Source organism: Pyxicephalus adspersus, chromosome 9 (genome assembly GCF_032062135.1).
Source record: "Pyxicephalus adspersus chromosome 9, UCB_Pads_2.0, whole genome shotgun sequence".
Taxonomy (NCBI): Eukaryota; Metazoa; Chordata; class Amphibia; order Anura; family Pyxicephalidae; genus Pyxicephalus; species Pyxicephalus adspersus.
Genome location: NC_092866.1, coordinates 63,124,097 through 63,145,716, shown reverse-complemented (window position 1 = coordinate 63,145,716; position 21,620 = coordinate 63,124,097). Strand labels below are relative to the sequence as shown.

General features: G+C 40.2%; 1 protein-coding gene across 2 annotated transcripts; it reads left to right on the top strand.

Annotated features, from left to right (window-relative positions):
- Positions 1-1,209: 1,209 nt before the first annotated feature.
- On the top strand, positions 1,210-15,574 carry E2F8 (E2F transcription factor 8). 2 transcript variants are annotated; one of them, XM_072422309.1, is made up of 12 exons: positions 1,210-1,287; positions 1,365-1,586; positions 4,252-4,408; positions 6,162-6,452; positions 7,021-7,182; positions 8,216-8,353; positions 8,449-8,646; positions 9,154-9,229; positions 10,705-11,101; positions 11,374-11,491; positions 12,481-12,788; positions 13,377-15,574. In XM_072422309.1, exons 1-12 carry the CDS (start codon positions 1,270-1,272, stop codon positions 13,539-13,541), a joined length of 2,250 nt encoding a protein of 749 aa, XP_072278410.1. In that variant the 5' UTR covers positions 1,210-1,269; the 3' UTR covers positions 13,542-15,574. The 2 variants fall into 2 exon arrangements, with proteins under 2 accessions (XP_072278410.1, XP_072278409.1); XM_072422308.1 differs by having other exon boundaries at positions 9,151-9,229.
- Positions 15,575-21,620: the final 6,046 nt, after the last annotated feature.

Sequence of the window (21,620 nt, the reverse complement as noted above, 5' to 3'; positions counted from 1 at the left end):
TCAGTATAATATTCTCTATAAAGAAATATAATGACCTCCAGGACAGCTGCAGGTAAGAATTCCCCCCAATGGCGCTACTACAATTCCCAGCATGCCATGCGCGGCCACCCCTGCCCAGACCCCCAACTTCCTGACCAAATTCTGGGCACTGGGGTTCCCTTTATCGGGTGCTTGGAATATTGTAGGGTGGTCGCGGTGTCATTACAGACCAGCGGTATACGGGAGCGGCGGTCCGGTATCGCTGTGGCGGGCACTCCCGGTTTCCCGCCTAGTTTCTGGCGCCAAATTTTGAAGTTGGGATACTGTGAATGTTACGAATTATTTGGCTGATCAGACCACGCCTATTGTAACTGTTGATTGGCAGAGGGCGAGCGATGGGCGGAGTTTGGTATCGCTGACCAGACAGGTTTGGTGGGGCTGCAAACTTGTTGTCAGCTGATCATTAAGTTGCGCGCGCGAGCTGCGTTGTGATTGGTCAAAAACTTGACTGAAAACTAATGTATATTTTTGTATGTATACAGCACCGATTAGGATTATTTTATATATATTCAATGCGTGTATACAGCATTTACTGAGGGTATATATATTGTATATAAAGCACTGGCCGCGGGCTATATTCCCCCACCACGTATCTCTATCACACTCAGTGTAAATATACATTCAGTGCAAAGTACACACATAGGTCACTGCATTCCCGCGCCCCGCCCACTCAGGGTGACCTTCCCCCCTCATTGGCTGGATTGGATGAGCAACTCTTCCCTGATTGGCTGTTACTACTCTCTCAGAGAAGTGGGAAATTGAAAAAAAAAAAGTCCTTGCAGTTTGCCGCCCGAGAGCCGAAACCGAGACACCCGCCACCCGTACACCCGACCCGGGTCACCCTCAGATGATACACCTCCTACTGACTCATCACACCACTATTTGCATATACCTTGTATACGTTTTAGCTCCTCCTCTTTTTCAATATTTGGAACCTGATAAGGTGTTGCCCTTTGTTGAGTGTCACCTCAATAGTTTGTGTTCCCCATAGCGCCCCCCTCAGTTGCACTGTGTACATGAAGGGGGATATTCTGGTTGATTGAGCGCTCTTACAATTCTTTCATGTTTCATGTTCCTCTTGTAGAGGGGATGTACAAAGTTTATATCTGCCCCCACCCCTGGTCACATCTCTCTTCATCTAATCCTAATCACGATGTTATTTTCTCCCCCAGGGCCCGGATGTGAGGACAGAACACAGCATTGTACGAGGGTCAGACCACCACATCCATCATGGAGGAATCTCAGAAGGTAATATAATCCCCATCCTGTCACTGTGACTGCAATGATAACACAACATTCTGATAATCCTCTGATTTCCCTTCCAGGAGAATTTCATTTTGAACTTGAACAAGAAACTCTCGCGCACCCCCTCCAAGCAGCCAACGTCCGTATTGTCAGAGCTGCAATGTGCCGCCACCGCCTTGAAAACGCCGACCAAACCGCCGGAGAGTAATAACAGCGACCCGTGGACCCCGACGGCAAACCTGAAGATGCTGATCAGTGCAGCCAGCCCCGAAATCAGGAACCGGGAGCGGGAGATGCTGGAGGTACGGGGAACACCAATGACATTTTTGACTATCTGTAAGGGTGACATTCTCTTTGCAGTGGCAGAGAGGAATTCTTCCCAATGACCACCATGATAACTGATCTGTGGATAAATAAATTATAGAAGGGGGTTCAGTGAAGACCTGAAAATTATTTCAAGGGTTCCCCCATGTTAAAAAGGTGGCGAAAGGCTGCGCTAGATGTTTTCTTTCTGTTTTTCCCCGGTGCTCTTTCCTGATGCATTGATTGAGCCCTTGTCTATGGGTAAGTTTTAAAAATCATAGTAGAAAAGTTTTAAAAAGTTTGTATTGATTAGTGAATTGATAAACCCCCTTTTAGATTTTTTTTTTTCCCCAGGGGGGGAGATTACCCTTCACTTTTTGTCCTTTGCAATTTAGCAATCCTTTTGCAAAATCAATTCATCCCTATTGGGAGAGTTCCCCCTAGCTCCTGTTATTTTCGAGTACACATTGGCCGAAATTTGCTTTTAATCCAATTAAATAGACGGGGACTACATTGAATTTTACGGCGGACCTATCATATGCAATGGGATCCCTGATTGGATGTGGACAAGTAGGAAGTGCTACTAATTGCCCCTATTTGATGTACAGAGCTGCGTAGTATGTTGGCGCTATATAAATCCTATTTAATAAGAATAATTGTCATACACAGTTGTGCAGTGGAGCAAATCTGAACGATTGGGGGCTCCCATATGTTCCAGAAGAAGAAGTGTAAGGCTATGTACACACATCTAGTGACTTTCACCAATTAAGAATGGTCGGGCAAGAATCTGATGTGTGTACAGCAGTCACCCAATGTCATTCATTGACAGGGAACGATTCCTGTACAAGTCAATTGAGAAGAGCACAGTGGGGTGCCACTCGCTCCTTCTCTCTCCCCCCTCCCTGGGTGTTCAGCTTTTGTTTGTTCATCTGTTGATATTTAGTCCCTGGAAAGGATCAAAGGACAATTTAACACTTGAATATTCTAATAATATGCTAAACAATCGTTGGGTGGCCATGTGCCTAAAACCCTGATATTTACATTGGCAACAGGGAAATGTTTTCAAGCAATGTTTCTGCATTGTGAAGACCAGGGAAGGAAGCAGATCAATTTATGCAAAAAGTCTACCAGTCACCCAGAATAATTTATCTGCAGCCCACCTTGCTTAAAGAAGAACTAAACTCAAAAATGCCTAAAACAAAAAAAATCCACTCACCTTCAATCCCGCAGGGCAGTCGATTGGTCCAGAGGTGTCTTCAATCGGGTCCCGCGTCGTCCCGGCATCTGTCTCCGAGTTATCGTCGCCTCTTTTTCCTGTTTCTTCTTCCTACGTCACTGGACCCAGGCCCGAGATTGGGTGACGTAGGTTGGGAAAAAAACTTGCCGATCTCACTGCGCATGTGTGAGATCGGCAAATTTTTCTCTTCTCAGGAAAAGACGACTCCTGCACATGCCTGAGATGGTCGGGCTAGTGGTGAAGGAGCACCCATGAGCCTCCCGGGATGGGTGAAGTAGGTATCCCAGTAAACTTTGTGCTCCCATTCATTGCGATCGAGAATTCAAAAAAAAAAAGGGTGTTGCACTTTCATAAACAGGTTGTCTACCCTTTTATGTAAAGTGACATTTCTGAGTTTAGGTACGCCTTAATCACTTGGAGTCATGCTGTGTTTCGTACCCATTCCCCACCATAATAATGAAAACTATAAATAGCATGAAAATAATAAATAGCTTCCTATAGTTTGCATGGACAACCCTTCCCGTGGGCTAATCCCGGGCAAGGAGAGGAGTCACCCCGGATATTTTTCTGTAACTAATCTCATTCATAGCCAATGTATCCTAGAGTTGTGTTTCTAGAATTACATTCCCACTTCAGATGCAAATAAGGCTTTTCAAGGTCTTTTGTCTGTAATTACAAATAAGTTCAGCATTTGAAATACTCCGCCCCTCACCTGTGGGGTGAGCATGGCAGCTTGAAGGATTTACAGGAATCAATCTTGCTGGGAAGTCACACTTTGCTGACACCTGAAAGGCGTCCCACTGAGACAACTTTTTTGTCACCCTAGACAGCTGCTGCTGTCATTTGGTAGCAATGATGGTCTTGTTAAAGGAATTGGCTTGTTTTGGGTACTGTGGAGGTTTTCTATGTTTAGTGACAATCATAATTCTCCATATGTCCCCTTCTCTCCATTTTTGATGGGAGAATAGAAATTGATTTTTGACAAGACATGTTAGCAATGTTTATGCCGGTACCCCATCTCCCTGGAATGTTAAAAAGTGAAATTGCATTTAAGTGCAGAGAAAATTTGGTTGAAACTCACTTAAACACTAGGGGAACTTACAAACATTTATCAGGTACAGTATATACCCTGGCTGAGGTTCAAGCCTGGGATGTTAGTGCTGCAAAGTCAGGGTTTGCTAGGTAAATCATGCATGCTAAGTATATATAAAGGGTGGATGGAAGGGTTGCTGTATCCTTGTGTTGTGTTCTCTCAGGCTTTTATTGTCACCCAATGCTTTCTCTGTTTTCACTAAATATGATTGTGAGGAGTGTGCAAATCTTCCAATGAGACGCTTGTCCCAGGGACAGGACAATATATAACATTTAACCTTTACATGTGTTGTTCTTCTACCTACATCTAACCAACTATATTCTTTCTATTACAGGAGCAGTTTTCTGGAGATGAACTTGAAAAAACACTACCGAGCCGCAAAGAAAAAAGTTTAGGATTGCTGTGCCGAAAATTTCTTGCACGATACCCCGATTTCCCCAATCAAGCTGTCAGTAACAGCATATGTTTGGACGAAGTTGCAGGAGAGCTAAGTAAGAATAATAAACAGTCTACACCTTTTATTTCTTACTATACATACATATACAAATAAACGTGGTGTGTGTGTATATATGTAAATTTATCTACATGTACATACATATGTAGTGTGTAGGTGTATATATATATTTTATTCTTTCTGCACACATCAAACTAAGTCTCCTGTTGCATTCAAAGATTTAGGAGCTTTCTGTTGCTCAGCTGCAAATTAAGTCATCACATACATTAGAAACATGCTATATTTACAGTGGGAGGATTTGAATGAAGGTGTCCTGGTAGAGAGGAAGTGCTGAAACTTGTGTGTGTTCCTGATCACACATTGGTAGTGTGACATTCCACGCTCTTCACATGGGCATGAAAAAAGTCAAGCAGCTGTTCTTGCAGAGATCCCTTGCTAGGTGGTGCTGTTGTTTCACATTCATATTATTATTATTATTATTATTATTATTAATAAACAGGATTCATATAGTGCCAACATATTACACAGCAATGTACATACAGTAAAGTACAATATGGGGTTGAGGTGCAAATGACAGACAGATACAGACAGTGACACAGGAGGAGGAGAGGACCCTGCCCAGAACAGCTTACAATCTAGGAGGTGGGGGAAGTATCACACAATAGGAGGGGGATATGGAATGGTGGGAAGCAGTGGGGGTTTAGGAGACAAAAGAAGACAGGTAGGTGAGTTTGAAAAGATGGGTTTTAAGGGCTCTTTTAAATGGGCAGAAAGTAGGAGCAAGCTGAATGGGGCGAGGAAGACCATTCCAGAGATTTGGGGCAGCTCTAGAAAAGTCTTGGAGCCGTGCGTGTGAGGAGGTTATGAGTGAGGAAGTCAATTAGTAGGTCATTGGAGGAGCAAAGAGATATGTGGAATTATTCCCTTGGAGCAGAGATTGCTAATTAAGGGGTTACCCAAAAAAACAAGCGTATTGGCCTGGATTTCCAAAATCTTTTCAGAAAATTCAGACTAGATACTCCTTCTTAAAATCAGAGTCGACATATGTCAGAGATGACATATAAGTAATAATATAACTGCTCACCATTCCATGTTTTGGTTGCACAGAAAGCAACAACAAAAATATCACTAGGTATAGCTGTGTATTTGTAATTTAACGATTTTGCATTTATAACTATTAAACTTATAACTATAAGATTCTTAAAAAAAATTAAATATCCTAAATATCCTTACTGTCCCAGTAGTTTGACATCATTTGAGTTCTCTGATAGGGCAGGAAATAATGATTTTATATGGGCGAAGCAGGTATAGGGACATATTGGGAAATCCTTTGGGGGTTCTCTAGTTAAAGAAAGGTTAAAACCCCTTGGCTTAAAGTAGAAGGATATCCTATGTGACTGATCTATTTTCCTTGAAGTTTCAGATATGATTTATGATTAAAATGACTAAAAAGCACAAATGGTAGCATCAACGAATGCTTTTGGGTTAAAAAAAAAAAACTATAGACTTGAATACATGCATCTTGTATTTTCAAAGCTCGATCTTTGTAAACTGATATAGGGTTCCAATGATCTCTGGCTGAAGCTTTTTTGGCAGCAGCCAGTGGTATAACAGTGTTTCTGCTATTTGAAAAAAAATGTCAAGTAATGTTATCCCAGGAAAACAGGCGTTGTATAAAAAAAAAAAAAAAAAAGGAGCGTCTCTCCCTCAACTTTAACAAGAGCAAGGTTCTTGGTGCTATCATCATCACCAAAACACTTTTTTATATTGATTTGCTATTCTTCCCACAGGCGTTGAACGCAGACGTATTTATGACATTGTTAATGTACTCGAAAGCTTGCATATGGTCAGCCGACTCGCCAAGAACAAGTACATCTGGCACGGCCGCCATAACCTCAACAAAACCTTTGAGGCATTGCGACAGGTTGGAGAAGAGTGTAAATATGCCGAGCAGATCTTTCATCTGAAGAAACGAGAGCAGGAGGAGGCGGAGTCTCTGGACGAAGCCCTGATTCCAAAATCTTTGGTGAAGCAGACGGAGATTAGTTTTGTGGAGCTGCCAGGACTGGAGTTCAGAGCCGGTAAAATCTTGCAGCTTTGCCTGCTGGTTATTTTAATCAGGTCCAATTCTTTGTTTCTAGGATCTAGGCCCCCTGTCTGTTTGCTTTGCATTCCTATATTGGTACATTAGGAACATTTGCCTGCACTGGCCATGTTAAACCAGAGAAAAAAAACAGCACAGCACTTTTTATAATCATCAATATTCTTTTTCAGTCAGTATTGTCCTTCACAGATGTCACTAGCTCATTGGGATGAATGGTAATCAGTGTCAGTAAGTACACTTCCTATGATCCCAGGCTGTGGAGGACACACCTTCCTGTGCCCTGAGTACTATTGTAGTGAAGAGCACGTACATGCTAATATGCAGGTGCCATTCATTGCAATAGCTGTTCACCACAGCTGCCAGAGCAGAAGGGGACAGCCCTTACCTGTGTGTGTGTGTGTGTGTGTGTGTGTGTGTATATATGTGTATGTATATATGTGTGTGTATATACACACACAATTACATTACAATGGATATGCCTGTGTGTTATACATTGGATATGCCTGTGTGTTTTTTATTTTTACTTTTGCCATTTGTCTTCACAGCATCAGTGAACAGCAGGAAGGAGAAGTCTTTACGAGTTATGAGCCAGAGATTCGTCATGCTCTTCCTGGTGTCCAAACCACAGATTGTGAGTCTGGAGATTGCTGCCAAAATTCTCATTGGAGAAGATCAGATTGATGATTTGGATAAAAGCAAATTCAAAAGTAAGTTTTTTTTTTTTCCTAATAAAAATTCAGAATTGTATTGGTTTATGCACAGTTTATTTAAAGTCTCATCCATTGAACACCCATATCCATTGCTTTGGTCTTTTCTATTTAGAGGCTTATCAGATATAGTAGAACTTCCATCCACTAATGAAAATTATCCCAAAAAACAAAAAGGAAAATTTAATAGGATAGTAACAGACTAAACAAGGAATACTTATTTATAATTCATAAAACCCCTTAACTTTCATGCTCGTTTATTCATTAGGAACCTACATGCAAGCCTTGCAAATCCTCGGTTGTCCTTTTACACCCCATCACTTCTCCCCTGTTTTAGCACACTATATTTGCTATCTTAGTCATCAGAGGCAGACTGTCTCTTCCTGCTTCTCTGATAATATAGATAATGCATAGCTTGCACAAATACCCTTTTACATATATGAAAAATCTCACAATATTCTGACACCTATATCCCTGCAGCCTTCAGGAATGTGTGACATGTATCCTAGAAGGCTGTGGGTAGAAAGGAGGTCATATGTCACATATAGGAAGGCCTAGAAGAATAAGAAAGGAAAATCTTAAAGAGTAAGAACAGTATTTTAAACTCATAATAATTAGTGATTGGCTTTTCTTTTTAAGATGTATTTGAGATGTTTTTGGGTTTTCTGGTTTGAGGTCTAGATGAACAGGCTGCATGGAATCTGTCCCTAAAGCAGGTTAAAGCGAAAGTAAACCCAAAACAATAAAATACACTTACCTTCAGTCCCCCAGATCAGTCTATTCGTCAGGAGGTTTCTTCCATCGGGTCCCACGTCGTCCTGGTATCCACATTTGGCCTGGCACAGGGGGAGCGCCAGGCGCTGCCATCTTCTCCTCTCTTCTTTCATGTTCTTCCTACGTCACCTGATCTTGCACTGCGCAAGTGTGAGATCGAGTTTGCAGATCTTACTGCGCATGACCGAGATGCTGGGCCCTGAAGTTTTTAATAATCTATCTTGATTACTTTTAGCTAATTTGTATATTTTTTTCACAGCAAAAATACGGCGTTTGTATGACATAGCCAATGTCCTAAGCAGTCTGAGCCTCATAAAGAAAGTCCATGTGACGGAGGAAAGGGGACGTAAACCAGCGTTCCAGTGGACAGGGCCCAACGCTTGTACGGAACAGCAAGGTGAGGTCAAACGATCATTTTTTTTTATTATTTTATATTATCCCAATAGATTTAGGATCACATTTTCCAACTAATATTTCTCCTTTGTTTTTCAGAGTCTACCCTCGGTCACACATTTCCCAGCTCAGTGGCGCTCGACTTGAGATCTCCTAAGGAGAATTGCGCTAAGAATCTCTTTTCCTCCCGCGGAAAGCAGAGCTTCACCCGCCACCAGTCTTTGATAAAACTGGCCAGGAGTATTGAAAATGACAGACGGAAGATCAACTCTGCCCCCAGCAGCCCTGTAAAGAATGGTGAGTACATTTAATTCTCCTGTACTGTAAATGTATTTTGAGGCTACATTTGTTTGTTTTTTTCCTCACATATTTATTTACCTTTACGCTTTTTGCTTAATTTTGTGTCTTGCATACTTTGTGATTTGCATACACATGTTACTTAGGCTGTCATTGGTGGTCCAAAACAAAGTCTCGCTCACTTTGAATATTCAGTTCATGTGTAGACTGTTTTCATATTATGTATGTGTACACCTATTTAATGTACAGCGCTGCATATTATGTTGGCGCTATATAAATCCTGTTTATAATAATAATAATAATAGCTAAAATGATTATTCACACAATTTAGTGAATGAAGATCCTCAACACCTTTGACATATTAACCTTATTGTCCTCATTATCATGGTATTTAAAGAAATCCCAACCAATACTACATTTTCAGCTGTCTAGGGAATGACTATTGTAGTTATATTCATAGTTGAACATAAACATTTAAGTACAAATACCTCTCCTTTTTTGAAGCAGATTCCAGTGACCTCTCCGTCCCCAGCAAGATGGCTCAACTTGCGGCAATCTGTAAGGAGCAGCTCGATCAGACAAAGTAAGAGTTTGTTTAGCTGATAGATTATTTATTGTGAATGTCCCATAGGTATTGTACTGATGTAATGTCCCAACTAAGTTCCATACCTGCCTATATTTTGGAATAGATATTGAAACAGATATTGAATTATTCAGTTGTTAGTAAATTTAGATGTGGTAGTTAATGCTTATTGTGCACTGAAACATAATTAACCTTCCTGGCTGTATGAATACTAAGTATTTTAAATGTAAAAGCGGTACATTTAAAAATACTTAGTATTTTAAATTTACCGCCTCCCAGCCGCACGGTCCTGACCCCCAGCCACATGCTCGCACGCAGATGCCCGGCCGACATATGCTTCCTGGGCCTCGTGTCCCCAATGTTCTGACGCCGGGGACGCAGATGCTCCCTTGCAATTCCACCCCGAGTGTGGCTCGGGGTTACCGCTTCTGGTATGGGTAATTCACCCTGAGCCACACCCGGCATTAGCGCTAAGAACGTTCAAAAGTTTCAACTTAAGGTTCTGCAAATTATAAGTGGATTTAAACATAGACACAGTTGTGACATTTCATAGTTGTACAAGCTGACCCTGGCATCTTACACAAGTCCAGGATGTAATCCCAGGGACAGCTGCATTGTCGGCCTCTGAAGGCATTCGCCCAGAGTATCACTTTTCATAATAAATAGAATCAGGTTCCTGTTTAAACACCAGTGTTTTTTTTTTTACTTTTTCTAAAGACTCTGTTGGTGTTTTGTAGCAATGTCTTTCTATCTGACAACAAATGAGCTGGGTCTCCAAGCAGATTCCACCTCCCCCTGCAAAGAGAGCACTCACAAGACGTAATATTTTAGAATGACTAGATGCCAAACTTTTATAATTTTATATAGAGTGGTTAGGGAATAAAAAGCTTTTATATGGAGTGGTCAGGGAATAAAGAAGTCTGACGTATTCACTCTTTTAATTAATATTGGTGGGGGGAGTGAAAGTGTGGGGCAAATTCTTAGGTTTAAATTGCCACCAGTATGGAATTGGAGAGGGAATATTTCAGTTGGTTTTTAACCCTAATTCTATACATTAAAATATAATTTGTTCATTTCATTTAATATATCTTTTTTAATTATACATTGAAGTAGAAGTAACTTTCTTCCAAATCTGTGATGTTAGGGATCCCTGTTTTTGGCACGTCCATGTCCTTCCTGTCTTCAACCATTTTTATTGTCAAGGCCGAGGTGATGTAATTTTCATGTTTAGGAGTTGATTTGTCTCTGCACAGATATTGTGCCAGGACTGTACTGAGCTTTTAATAAGCGGCTCTGTGCACATATACAAACAAGAAAAAAAAGGTTGCCGAAAAAAAGCAATGACAGAGGATACCTCACACAATCTCTCTAATCATCAGCAGCAGTTTTTAAAAATGACTGTACACTTTAAGTATCTTTTTGTAATGCATAGTGCTAGTGCTTTAAATATATTGCCTTTCTTTCTTAAACTGCAGGGATGTAAAGAAAATAAAAATGAAGGTGTCAAGAGGTGCTGCCAGTGGGAACACCAAGGTCATTGCAAAGCCTCAGAACGCACAGTTGCAGCCTGTCAGTCCTGTTGTTTACCAAGCTCTGCCTCTTGTCCAGCCTCACGCCAACTCCCCGACCTCCTACGCTGTCTATGTGCAGCATCCTCACGGTATTCAGGGACACCCCGTCCTGTCAGCTCAGAAACCCGTCCCCCAGGCAGCTCAAGGTGAAAAGACTTTGGAAGATGACAAGAAGATACTCATATCCAGTGGGCCAGCTGAGAATGATTCTCCGAGTAAGAAGAGTTCCAGGAAACTCCCAGAACCTGACAATAGCGGCTCCAAAAGGATTAAAGTTTCAGGACAAGAGGATTTGGCTGAGGTTTGTTACTTTACTGTTTGTTGAACATGTAGATGGAGGGAACTTCCCAAGCGTGAATGAGATAATTAGAGCTCATACCCATACTGCATTGTCCATTTGTGTCACTGTAGATTTACTATGACTTTGAAACTTTTTAAATTTGTTTAATAGTGGTGAGGAGTGGAAAAAACATTGGAGTTATACTGCAAAAGCTAATGAATTAAACAGATATATTAGTTAAAAAATGTTTAGCTTGCTACTCAGCTTGTAACAATTTGTTTTTGTTTCTACAGCGACTAATCCCTTCAGGGTATCTGATCCCCTTGCAATTAGCACAGATCAGCAATGATTCTGGGAAAGATAACACTGCATCCTGCTCAGATCAAAAGATATTCACTTCTCCTGTTGCAGGTAGGTAATCCATACCTTGGCTTCCATAAGTGTGTAAGCTGGTTGTCTCCCTGATTTGTTATACTGCTCAGTGTCATACCCTCCACACTCCTCCCCTGCATGTATGCTGCCCCGTGTCATACCCCCCACACTCCTCCCCTGCATATATACTGCCCAGTGTCACACCCTCCACACTCCTCCCCTGCATGTATGCTGCCCCGTGTCACACCCTCCACACTCCTCCCCTGCATTTATACTGCCCAGTGTCATACCCTCCACACTCCTCCCCTGCATGTATGCTGCCCCGTGTCATACCCTCCACACTCCTCCCCTGCATGTATACCCTCCACACTCCTCCCCTGCATGTATACTGCCCCGTGTCATACCCTCCACACTCCTTCCCTGCATATATACTGCCCAGTGTCATACCCTCCACACTCCTCCCCTGCATGTATACTGCCCCGTGTCATACCCTCCACACTCCTCCCCTGCATGTATACTGCCCTGTGTCATACCCTCCACACTCCTCCCCTGCATATATACTGCCCCGTGTCACACCCTCCACACTCCTTCCCTGCATGTATACTGCCCAGTGTCATACCCTCCACACTCCTCCCCTGCATATATACTTCCCCGTGTCATACCCTCCACATTCCTTCCCTGCATTGCTGCTCACCATCATACCCTCTGATCTCATCTTTTTCACCTAGTACCTTCTGTAAATATCTTCACACTCCACTGCTGCAGTCTTTCCTCCTATACCAATCTAGAAAAAAGTGCACAATTACTTGTTGTACAGTTCATGGTTGTTACTTTACACATATCTGATTTTCACCTATCAATTTTTTTTTTAAGCAAGCAGGTGTATTTGTTTCATTGAATAGACTACTGACTTTGGCATTTGTAATTATCTGCGAAGCGTGCCATGAACCTGCCATGTACAAAAACCTCCGCTATAAATTACAAAATGCAGATTGTAACAATGCGCATCATTGTCTTTGTCTTTCCAGGACTTATCCCGCTAAAGTTCATGTTGTCACCAGGTGCAGTGTCTCCTCTGCCTCTTATGAGCCCGGCTGTACCTTCTGGTAATTCTTCCAGTTCTTCTTGCCCCAGTCCCAGTCCTGGAATACTGAACTTCACCTTACACAACAAGGACCTGATATCACCTCCATGTGGCAGCTCGCATCCCGTCACCATCTCTCCAAGGAATCGGAAACACCCAGAGGAGCTGCAGGCAGCCCAAATGCTAAACTTTAAACACCTTTCTCCAATCCCATATCATGGACAGCCCTTCACGCTGTTTGCTGTACCACAGGTATGTCTCCCTAAACTTAATTTGCAAATACAAACTTGTAAAATGCCACAAACAGAAGGCCTATTAATGATCTAATTGGGTATAAGGTAGGGAATAAAACAAAAAACGGGGTTGACTTTAAGTAGGATGTTGCGATGGCGGTGGTGGAAGCAAAGAAACAGGGGAGGAACCACTCCCTCATAACCTCATCACGTGCTTGGCCCCAAGACTTTTCTAGAGCTACCCCGACTTTTTGGAATGGTCTTTCTTATTCTATTCATCTTGCTCCTACTTTCTTTCTCATTTAAAAGAGCCTTCAAAACTCTTTTTAACTTCTACCCATCTTATTTCTGTTTTTTAAATCCCTCACTACTTCCCACCACTACATATCGTCCCTCCTATTGTGTGATACTTCCCCACCTCATAGATTGTAAGCTCTTCAGGGCAGGGTCCTCTCCTCCTCCTGTGTCACTGTCTGTATCTGTCTGTCCTTGGCAATCCCTATTTATTGTACAGCGCTGTGTAATTTTGTTGGTGCTATATAAATCCTGTTTACTAATATGTACCATAGCAGCAAATTCATTTATGTATTGTCTTGTATTTCTGCAGAACGGGGTTCCTCTCACTCCTAAAGGATCTCAACCACTTAAGGACACCTTCTTCCGCACCCCAGGGGGTGTGACTTCTTCACCGATCGCATCGGCTGCTAATAACGGAGGATCTCAGGGACCAGTTTATATATCGCAAAGAAAACTTGACGTTGGGGAAGATTAGTAGAAAAGCTTTATTCTGTGCTCTATACGATCATGGGGTGCATTGCTAATTATGTTCGATGCTCAGATCCAAAAGTCATGTGAAGCTCTCAGGAATTTCTGAGGAAAAACTAATGGAACAATTTCAGGGGCCTCTGTCATTGGCTGTTTGGCCAAGATGGTTCTTGAAAATTCCACAACAGCTATACAGGTCCTCTTAGCTTAGTCTAGGGAACTGTGACTTTACTTCTTAACTTGAAATAGAATCACTATTAGTAAAACATACGCCTTTTCCTTTTGTGTACACAAGAGTATGTCTGCATTTGTGCCAATTTTTAATATATTTTTATGGTGCTTTGGACAGTGTTTCTGCATTCAAAACTTGCTGCTTTCACTTTTTCATGCAAAGTTGCTTCAGATTAACATTGAAAAATGGCTCAGTGGGTGAAGTAGTCCTTTCAACCCTTGCTCTCCTAAGCCGCTGATGTGTGTTTTATATGGCGGTGCTTGCTGTATGGAAGAGCACAGCAGGAGTTTGGCCTGAGAGTGGAATTGTTTACATACCTGCCTCTCCTTCCCATAACTTTGGAAAGTTATTACATTTTGTATTACATATTTTGTGCTTCTGCCAATGGCCTGGCTCCAAGATGGTTAGATGAATAGAAAAGAGAAGAAAATATAAAAACCTCCATTGATTGTAAATCAGAATTTTAGCGTGTGGATAGTTTGCTCCTTTGGCCAAGCCCTGTGTGTTTCAGTCGTCATATTCACAGGCTTATTCACAAGGACGGTTGTGAAGCGGTACGGTTACCACATCTACCTCTTAACACCATTGCCTTATGTTCTATCAATATACAGACGTAGGCATATGATTAGTCAGTGGGCTGAATCAACAACCAAATGCAAAATGCGTCCAAGAATGAGGGACCTAGGGAAACACCTGTCACCTTGTGTCATTGATAAGTTCCCTTTGGTTCAGTGAAAAGCAACATGGGGTAGTAGTGGATCTGCAATTTGGCAGGTGACAGTAGATCTGCAGTTGACAGCTGCAAAATCATGTAAACAAGCCCTTTGCATGGAGTACCTAGGCCAATTATCTGTTTCTTGTAACCAATGTTGGACCCAGGATTTTCCTTAACTCGGTGTGAAGAAATTGGTAGGTGGGTGGCGGGTGTTCACTGAAAAGTGCTGGGTGGAAACACTGCTTGTACCAATAATGAGATCTATTAGTTGGCCCTGGTTTTCCAGCAGCCTTTTCCCCACCATGTTGGCTTTGACAGCACATATCGTGCCTGTTATTAAGGGAGACGGCGGTTGGACTGTTCTACCATCTCCAAATATTTTTAAATATCAAGCCCAACCTAACATGCGTTGGCAAATGGTATTTTTATTTCTAATTTAATTTTACCACAAAACCACCCAGGACTATGAGTATTATTTGTTTTTTTGATGTAGTGTTCTGCAAAGTGAACCTGCATCTTTTCAATTTTTTACATAATATAAACTTAAATTATCATATAAGTGTGTGTTTAATAAACCCTAATTCTGTTTATAGTTTGTAAATAGAAAATATGGCCATCCCTGTATATTTCTGCCAAATGGTAATTGTGCGTTACTGTTGCTCCCGAGCACAATTCTTTTGGCACTGACCAATAGAAACCGGCTGTGATGCTGACTGTACCGCTTGATCCACAGGCAGCCACTGGAGGGAACATCTGCACACGTGTAAGAAATCACAGCTCGAGAAAAGAAAATGTGAAAGGCTCGTCAAACTCTTATATTTAAATAAATGTTACATTTAATGCACTATAGTTTTACCCTAAAGCCACAATCAACTCTAAAGCATTAGTAGAACAAATGTCATTTATTTATCTTATGTCTCCCTTGATTGCTATAAAAAATACACATCGGTATTGCTCACATGAATTGTAATGATTAATCCTAACTGCACAAGTGTATAAGGAATTTGCACAATGAACATACTGTGATAAATTGTATTGCCATATTGGGGTTGTGTTTGTGCAAAGAATACCTTTTTGTGTACAGCCTTAAAAATGAATTAATTTCCCTTTGTTCAAATTTCACTCAGAGACTTTCCTTTCTCTTCTCTCTCCCCAAATTGTTGCCTATAATTTTTTATAAAGACAGTAATTAAAAAAAGCAGCTGCAATATGTAACTTCATTCTGGAGCAGAACAATTTTAAACACATCACAAAATTTACATATACTAAAAAATGAATAATATATATTATATGTCGTAATTACTTACATCTTTGCAGTGGCTCCCAGATGAAATGCAGCAAGACAGTTTTTTCTTGGAATGGAATTTAGGGCACACCAAGACATACACTTTTTGTTTTTATATGTAAATTTTGTGATATTTAAAATTGTTCCGTAATTTATAGATTTTTATGTTACAGAAGAAGTGAACTCTTCTCTGCGAAATGCCTAGAATGCGTACTGTATATTTATACAATAAAGACCTAATTTGTGATTCAAGTGAATATTATTATTATGGTTTTATGTAATTTTCAAGAAGCTTGAATAAATCAATGTTTTATGTGAATTACGCATATTGTGAATTATTCAAATGCCTTAAAAAGTTCTGGGGATTGCTTACCTGCATCCTCAATATTTCTGTATTCTGGTCTATAAATTCAATAGCTTTAAGATAAAGCTGGATGATTTCTAGAAGCACAGAATCTAACTAAACTTTAAAGTAAAGATAACAGATTATTGGTCCAGTGAATATCCGATTGCCTCATGGAATCAGGAAGGATTTTTTTTTCCTCCTGTTAAAGCAAAAAGGTTTTAGGTTTTTTTGCCTTCCTCTGGATTAACTATGCCCTTAGCGTTTTATATCTGGGATACGTTTATTTCCGTGATAGGTGAACTTAATGGATTTTTGTCTTTTTTTTTTTTTACTCTGACTATTTAACTTTGTTCGGGATATCCTGTGTATTGCAACATTTCAATTTAAACCTTTTCACATAATATTAATGCATCTTATATTTGTAATGCAGATTACTTTCTCTGTATGGAGAGCCATTAGCAGCCCGGCACTGGGAAGTAATGACAGTGTGGACGGAGCGCTGATGGGTACATGACACGTACCAAAGGAATGTGCAGGAGCGGTGGGGTGATAAGTATACTTTTTACACCGTGTTTCAGTGTGCTCCATGATGTCATGTTTCATCACCGCATCACAGCCAGCTACGTATCTCCTGATACTAATGTCAAAACTGTCCAGATAGATTTCCCAGAAATAAAGTCTGTCTAAAAGTAAAAGGTACTGATGATAGGAATGTTGAAATGGTCATTACTGTACCACCCAATAATAAATATATAATAAAAATCTCAATTTAATTTTGTGTTATTGACAAAAAAAATGATGTTTTAAGGATAGGGGGACAGTGATATTTTGAATTTTCCTGAGAACTAAAAAGTCCATGAATACCCTGGGGGGAGGGGTATTACTACTCTTCCTGCTGCATTTTTGGTATTTTATAGCTGCATTCGAAGCACACTTTATTATTATTATTATTAAGCTTACAATCTAGGAGGTAGAGGAAGTAACACACAATAGTAGGGGGATATGGAATGGTGGGAAGTAGTGAGGGTTTAAGAGACAGAAGAAGACGGGTAGGTGAGGTTGAAGTGTTGGGTTTTGAGGGCTCTTTTAAATGTTCCAAAAGGAGGAGGAAGCCGAATAGGACGTGGAAGACCATTCCAGAGAGTTGGGACAGCTCTAGAAAAGTCTTGGAGCCGTGCGTGTGAAAAGGTTATGAGTGAGGAAGTCATTATTAAATCACTGGAGGAGCGATTAGGAGCGGCTAGGGGGGTATTTTTCTGAAAGGTCAGAAAGGTAACTGGGGCAAGACGTGTGGAGGAATTTGAAGGCAAAGCACAGGTGCTTGAATTTGATTCCCACACGTTGCATATGACTCTGGAGTGCATGAGAGATGTACAAAATTGTTAGGTTATTTCATTTCCCAGCATATCATTAAAGAGGGCAAGAGAAGTGATCACTGTATGTGAAAAGCCAAACCCCAGGGTTGATCAAATAATAAAGGTTTAAAGCTTAGACCAAAAGATAGAAAGTGATAAGCAGGGGCTTGTTTGTTTGTATTTAAAAAAAGATTTGAATAAGAAAACAGTATAATGTTTTATTAGTCATAGATGACTAAACACATTTCACACATAGCATATGTAGTAACACGGTATCATGTGAGATCGGTCCAATTTGTAAACTAATATAGTGAGTACAGAAACTTTGCTTATTGTACAGGTTCAGAGCCCGACGCGTTTCACTAACAATGCTTCTTCATGGGAAGACAATAGTTCCTGCAGCTCACATAAAATACCATACTGCAAATCCCACAAACAAGAATAGAGTTTCTTCAGTTAATTCATGCCAGTAAGTGAAGAGTAGGTCCGAAAGGGAAAACTGTCAGAGGTTGCCCACAACTCGGGGTTACTCGTGGGATCTGGGTCATAGGATAAAATTGTCCTCACACACTTAAGACATTGGGTCTGATTTAATAAAGCTCTCCAAGACTGGAAAGAATACACTTTCATTAGTGAAGCTGGGTGATCCAGGAATGGATCTTAATGGATCTGGTCCAGGATTAAAAACCTTTGCAAACAAATAGCAAATTACTTTAAAGAAATCCATTCCAGGTTTTTTGGATCACCCAGCTTCTCTGGTGTATCCTTTCCTCATTAAAATACTGCAAACCTCTATTTAGATCCGGTGACCCATTTGCTGAATGTCCCCATGACCGAACTTTCTAAACCGAAGAAGGCTCTTTCGGCGCATATTCTTACGGCGGCCAGCTCGGTACATTGGAAATCACCCACTCCGCCCTCTGTTACGGAATTGAGGACACGTGTAGGGGATATTCAGCTGATGGAACATTTATCTGCTAGGCTCAATAACAAACTGGAGAAATTTGAGGAAATTTGGGCCCCATGGAATCAAGCAACTGCTACCGGTATTGTATAGTTGCTCATCTGAACCTTAAATTCGCTTGGCTGCACTAGTTGTTTTCCTATGAGATCTTGGACTTATTTCTGTTCTCGTCTTTTCTTCTTTTTCCTTTCTTTTCTTTTTTGTTTTTTTATTTGATTTTTGCAAAGGCGTTTATTTAATAATCCTCATTTGTTTTACTTGATGCTAGATAAGTACTGATTGTGTATTGATATAATTAATATGAAAGGTTAGGAAAACACAGGTGTATTTGTAATCTTGTGTTTCCTGTGGTTTTGTATTTATTTCATGATGTTTGTTTTCATGTTTTGACATCATTCTGTATTTTGCACCTCTTTTTGTTTTAATATATGTTTTATTTGCTTTTTTTTTCTTTGTGATCCTGCTTTGTTGTATACTTTTATATGTTAACAATGTTATTAAAAAAATTACATTTAAAAAAAAAAAAAAAGTTAATCCCTTCCAGCCCTGGAAAGCTTTATTAATTCAGACCAGTGTGTCTGAGAAGGACACAGAAACATTTGTATTCTTTAGCATAAATAGCTGGTGATACAGAAAGAGTGAGCTCTGTTCCTTAAACTGTTCCTTCAAAGGTTGCTGAGGGTTCTTTGAGCAATTTGTGCTTCTCAGGTCAGTTACCACCGACACCAATGATTAATTTGGGTATATATAGGATTGGCAATCTTTCCAATGGCCAACAACATAGGAGGCATTCATTCTATTGACCACCATTAAAATTATTATACATGATTTATATAGCGCCAACATATTACACAGCGTTGTAAAATAAATAGGGGTTGCAAATGACAGACAGATACAGACATTGACAAAGGAGGAGGAAAGCCCCCTGCCCCGAAGAGCTTACAATCTAGGAGTGTTAATGAACCATGAACTGTGTATTTCCTAAATATTGGTGGGTTCCCTGGGACATGAAAGCTTTTTTAGGGTTCCCCTATGTATAAAAGTTTGGGAAAGGCTGATATACAATGAAATGTCAGCCTTCAAATGTTACTCTACATAATGCTGTGTATCGGTGATCCTCGGAGGTGCACGATGTTCTTTTGAATACGGAGGTGACTAGGTCCAGATGAATGAGTCAAAGGTCACAGATTTAGGAGAACTGGTGGAGCTGTCTCATGGACTATTATTAGCGAGCGGAGATAGCGGCTGAATCCTGTGAAGATAATGAGTCAGCTGACAAAGTTAGCAAGTTACTAAATATCGCCCTTTATAATCTGTAACATTCAGATCTTCTGTTATTTGATCTCCTTACGCCTAATAAAATGAAATACAACAGTGTGAATTATGGCTGGGTGCATTTCACATGATCTGGTGTCACCTTCTGATGACCTTTTATGCCTCCTTCACCTTTGTACAATCTAAAGACAGAAGGCGAAATTTGATTTGATAATATTTGGTATTATTAACCTTTATTTATAAAGCGCCAACATATACTGCAGCGCTGTACAATAAGTACAGGTTACAGGTGACACACCTCATATTAGACAAATACAAAAAATGAAACAGAAGAAAAAAAGTTCAATAAATAAGATACAATGTATATTTTAATATCTTGCTTTCTTTTTTCAGCCAGTAGGTGGAGGTTGGGATCACATTTCACATTTCTCAGGCTGGCATTTTGCTTCTTTGTTTGCAAAGAAGAAAATAACATGCACAGCTGAGTGACTTCTTAGCAGAACTTTTCCCTTATAAAGTAGGTTTTATTCAGACAAAGGTCCTGAAGACATGGAGCTAATGTGCTGTGTTTAAGCCATGATATATATTCCTCAAAGAAGTTGAATTAACACGTTTCGGGGTCTTCATATATTCTCTTCATCAGGGCTTAAATGGTAGATGATGAAAAAGGTAAAGAGGTGACTTCTTATGTATAAACAAAATATTAGTAGTAGTAGTAAAAAATATTTATATAACGCCAACATATTACACAGCACTGTACAATAAATATATTAATATATAAAGGGACTTACATGTTTATAAAGCTAGGCTTTAGTAGCTTATCTTGCAATAGGGGTTCTAACCTTTCTATATGTTAGCCCCGATTCCTTTTTTGAAAAGTAATAACTTTTTTTAACCAATAAATTTGAAAATTTCAGTCACATGTCTAAAAACTATAAACGAAATATAACTCATGGAAATTTGAGACCACTTTGTGCTTTGATTTTATTCCTTTGTTCAATTAGAGGTGTATGAGGAGACAGAAACATTACCCATAACCCACCTGTTCTCATTTATTTTGGATACATCCCCATCCCTGGATTTGAGATAGGACAGGTTAATGCCATGCAATAGAACCTCATATCAGACCCACACCCAGGTATTAGTCATTTAAATCTTACACCTGCAGCAATTACTCAGATAAAGATCTATTGTGTGATACTTCCCCCACCTCCTAGATTGTAAGCTCTTCGGGGCAGGGTCCTCTCCTCCTGTGTCACTGTCTGTATCTGTCTGTCATTTGCAATCCCTATTTAATGTACAACGCTGCATAATATGTTGGCAATATAAATCCTGTTTATTATTATTATTAATAATAATAATAATAATAATAATAATAATAAATAATCACAAATGTTAGTAATAGAATGAAAGCTGATTGGCTATTAGGGGTTCTCTGCACTTTTACAAATCATCTCAGCCCTCTGTTCTCTATTATAAGCATTTCAGGTCCTCGGAGAGGCCGTCTGCCCAATAAAGCGGCTCATATTTTCCTTGGCTGGGTGAGTATTCTGGAATATCGATAAAAGTTATAAGTGAAAAGAGCAGATTGTTGGGGTTGTGTGAGATATAGAAAACTACATTGTGATCCCTGCACTGGGACTCATATATGAAATCTAAAGGAAAAAGTTTTGTTATGTTAGAAATAGGAACACCGTCATTGGTTCATATCCTATTCACTGCCTGGTTGTTTTTGTCAACCTTAGATTGTAAGCTCTTTGGGACAGGGTCCTCTCCTCCTGTGACACTGTCTGTATTCGTCTCTCATTTACAACCCCTAGTTTAATGTACAGCACTGCCTAATATGTTGGCGCCATATAAATCCGGTTTATTCATAAACAGTAATAATAATACCCTTACAAGCTATGCTGGTCA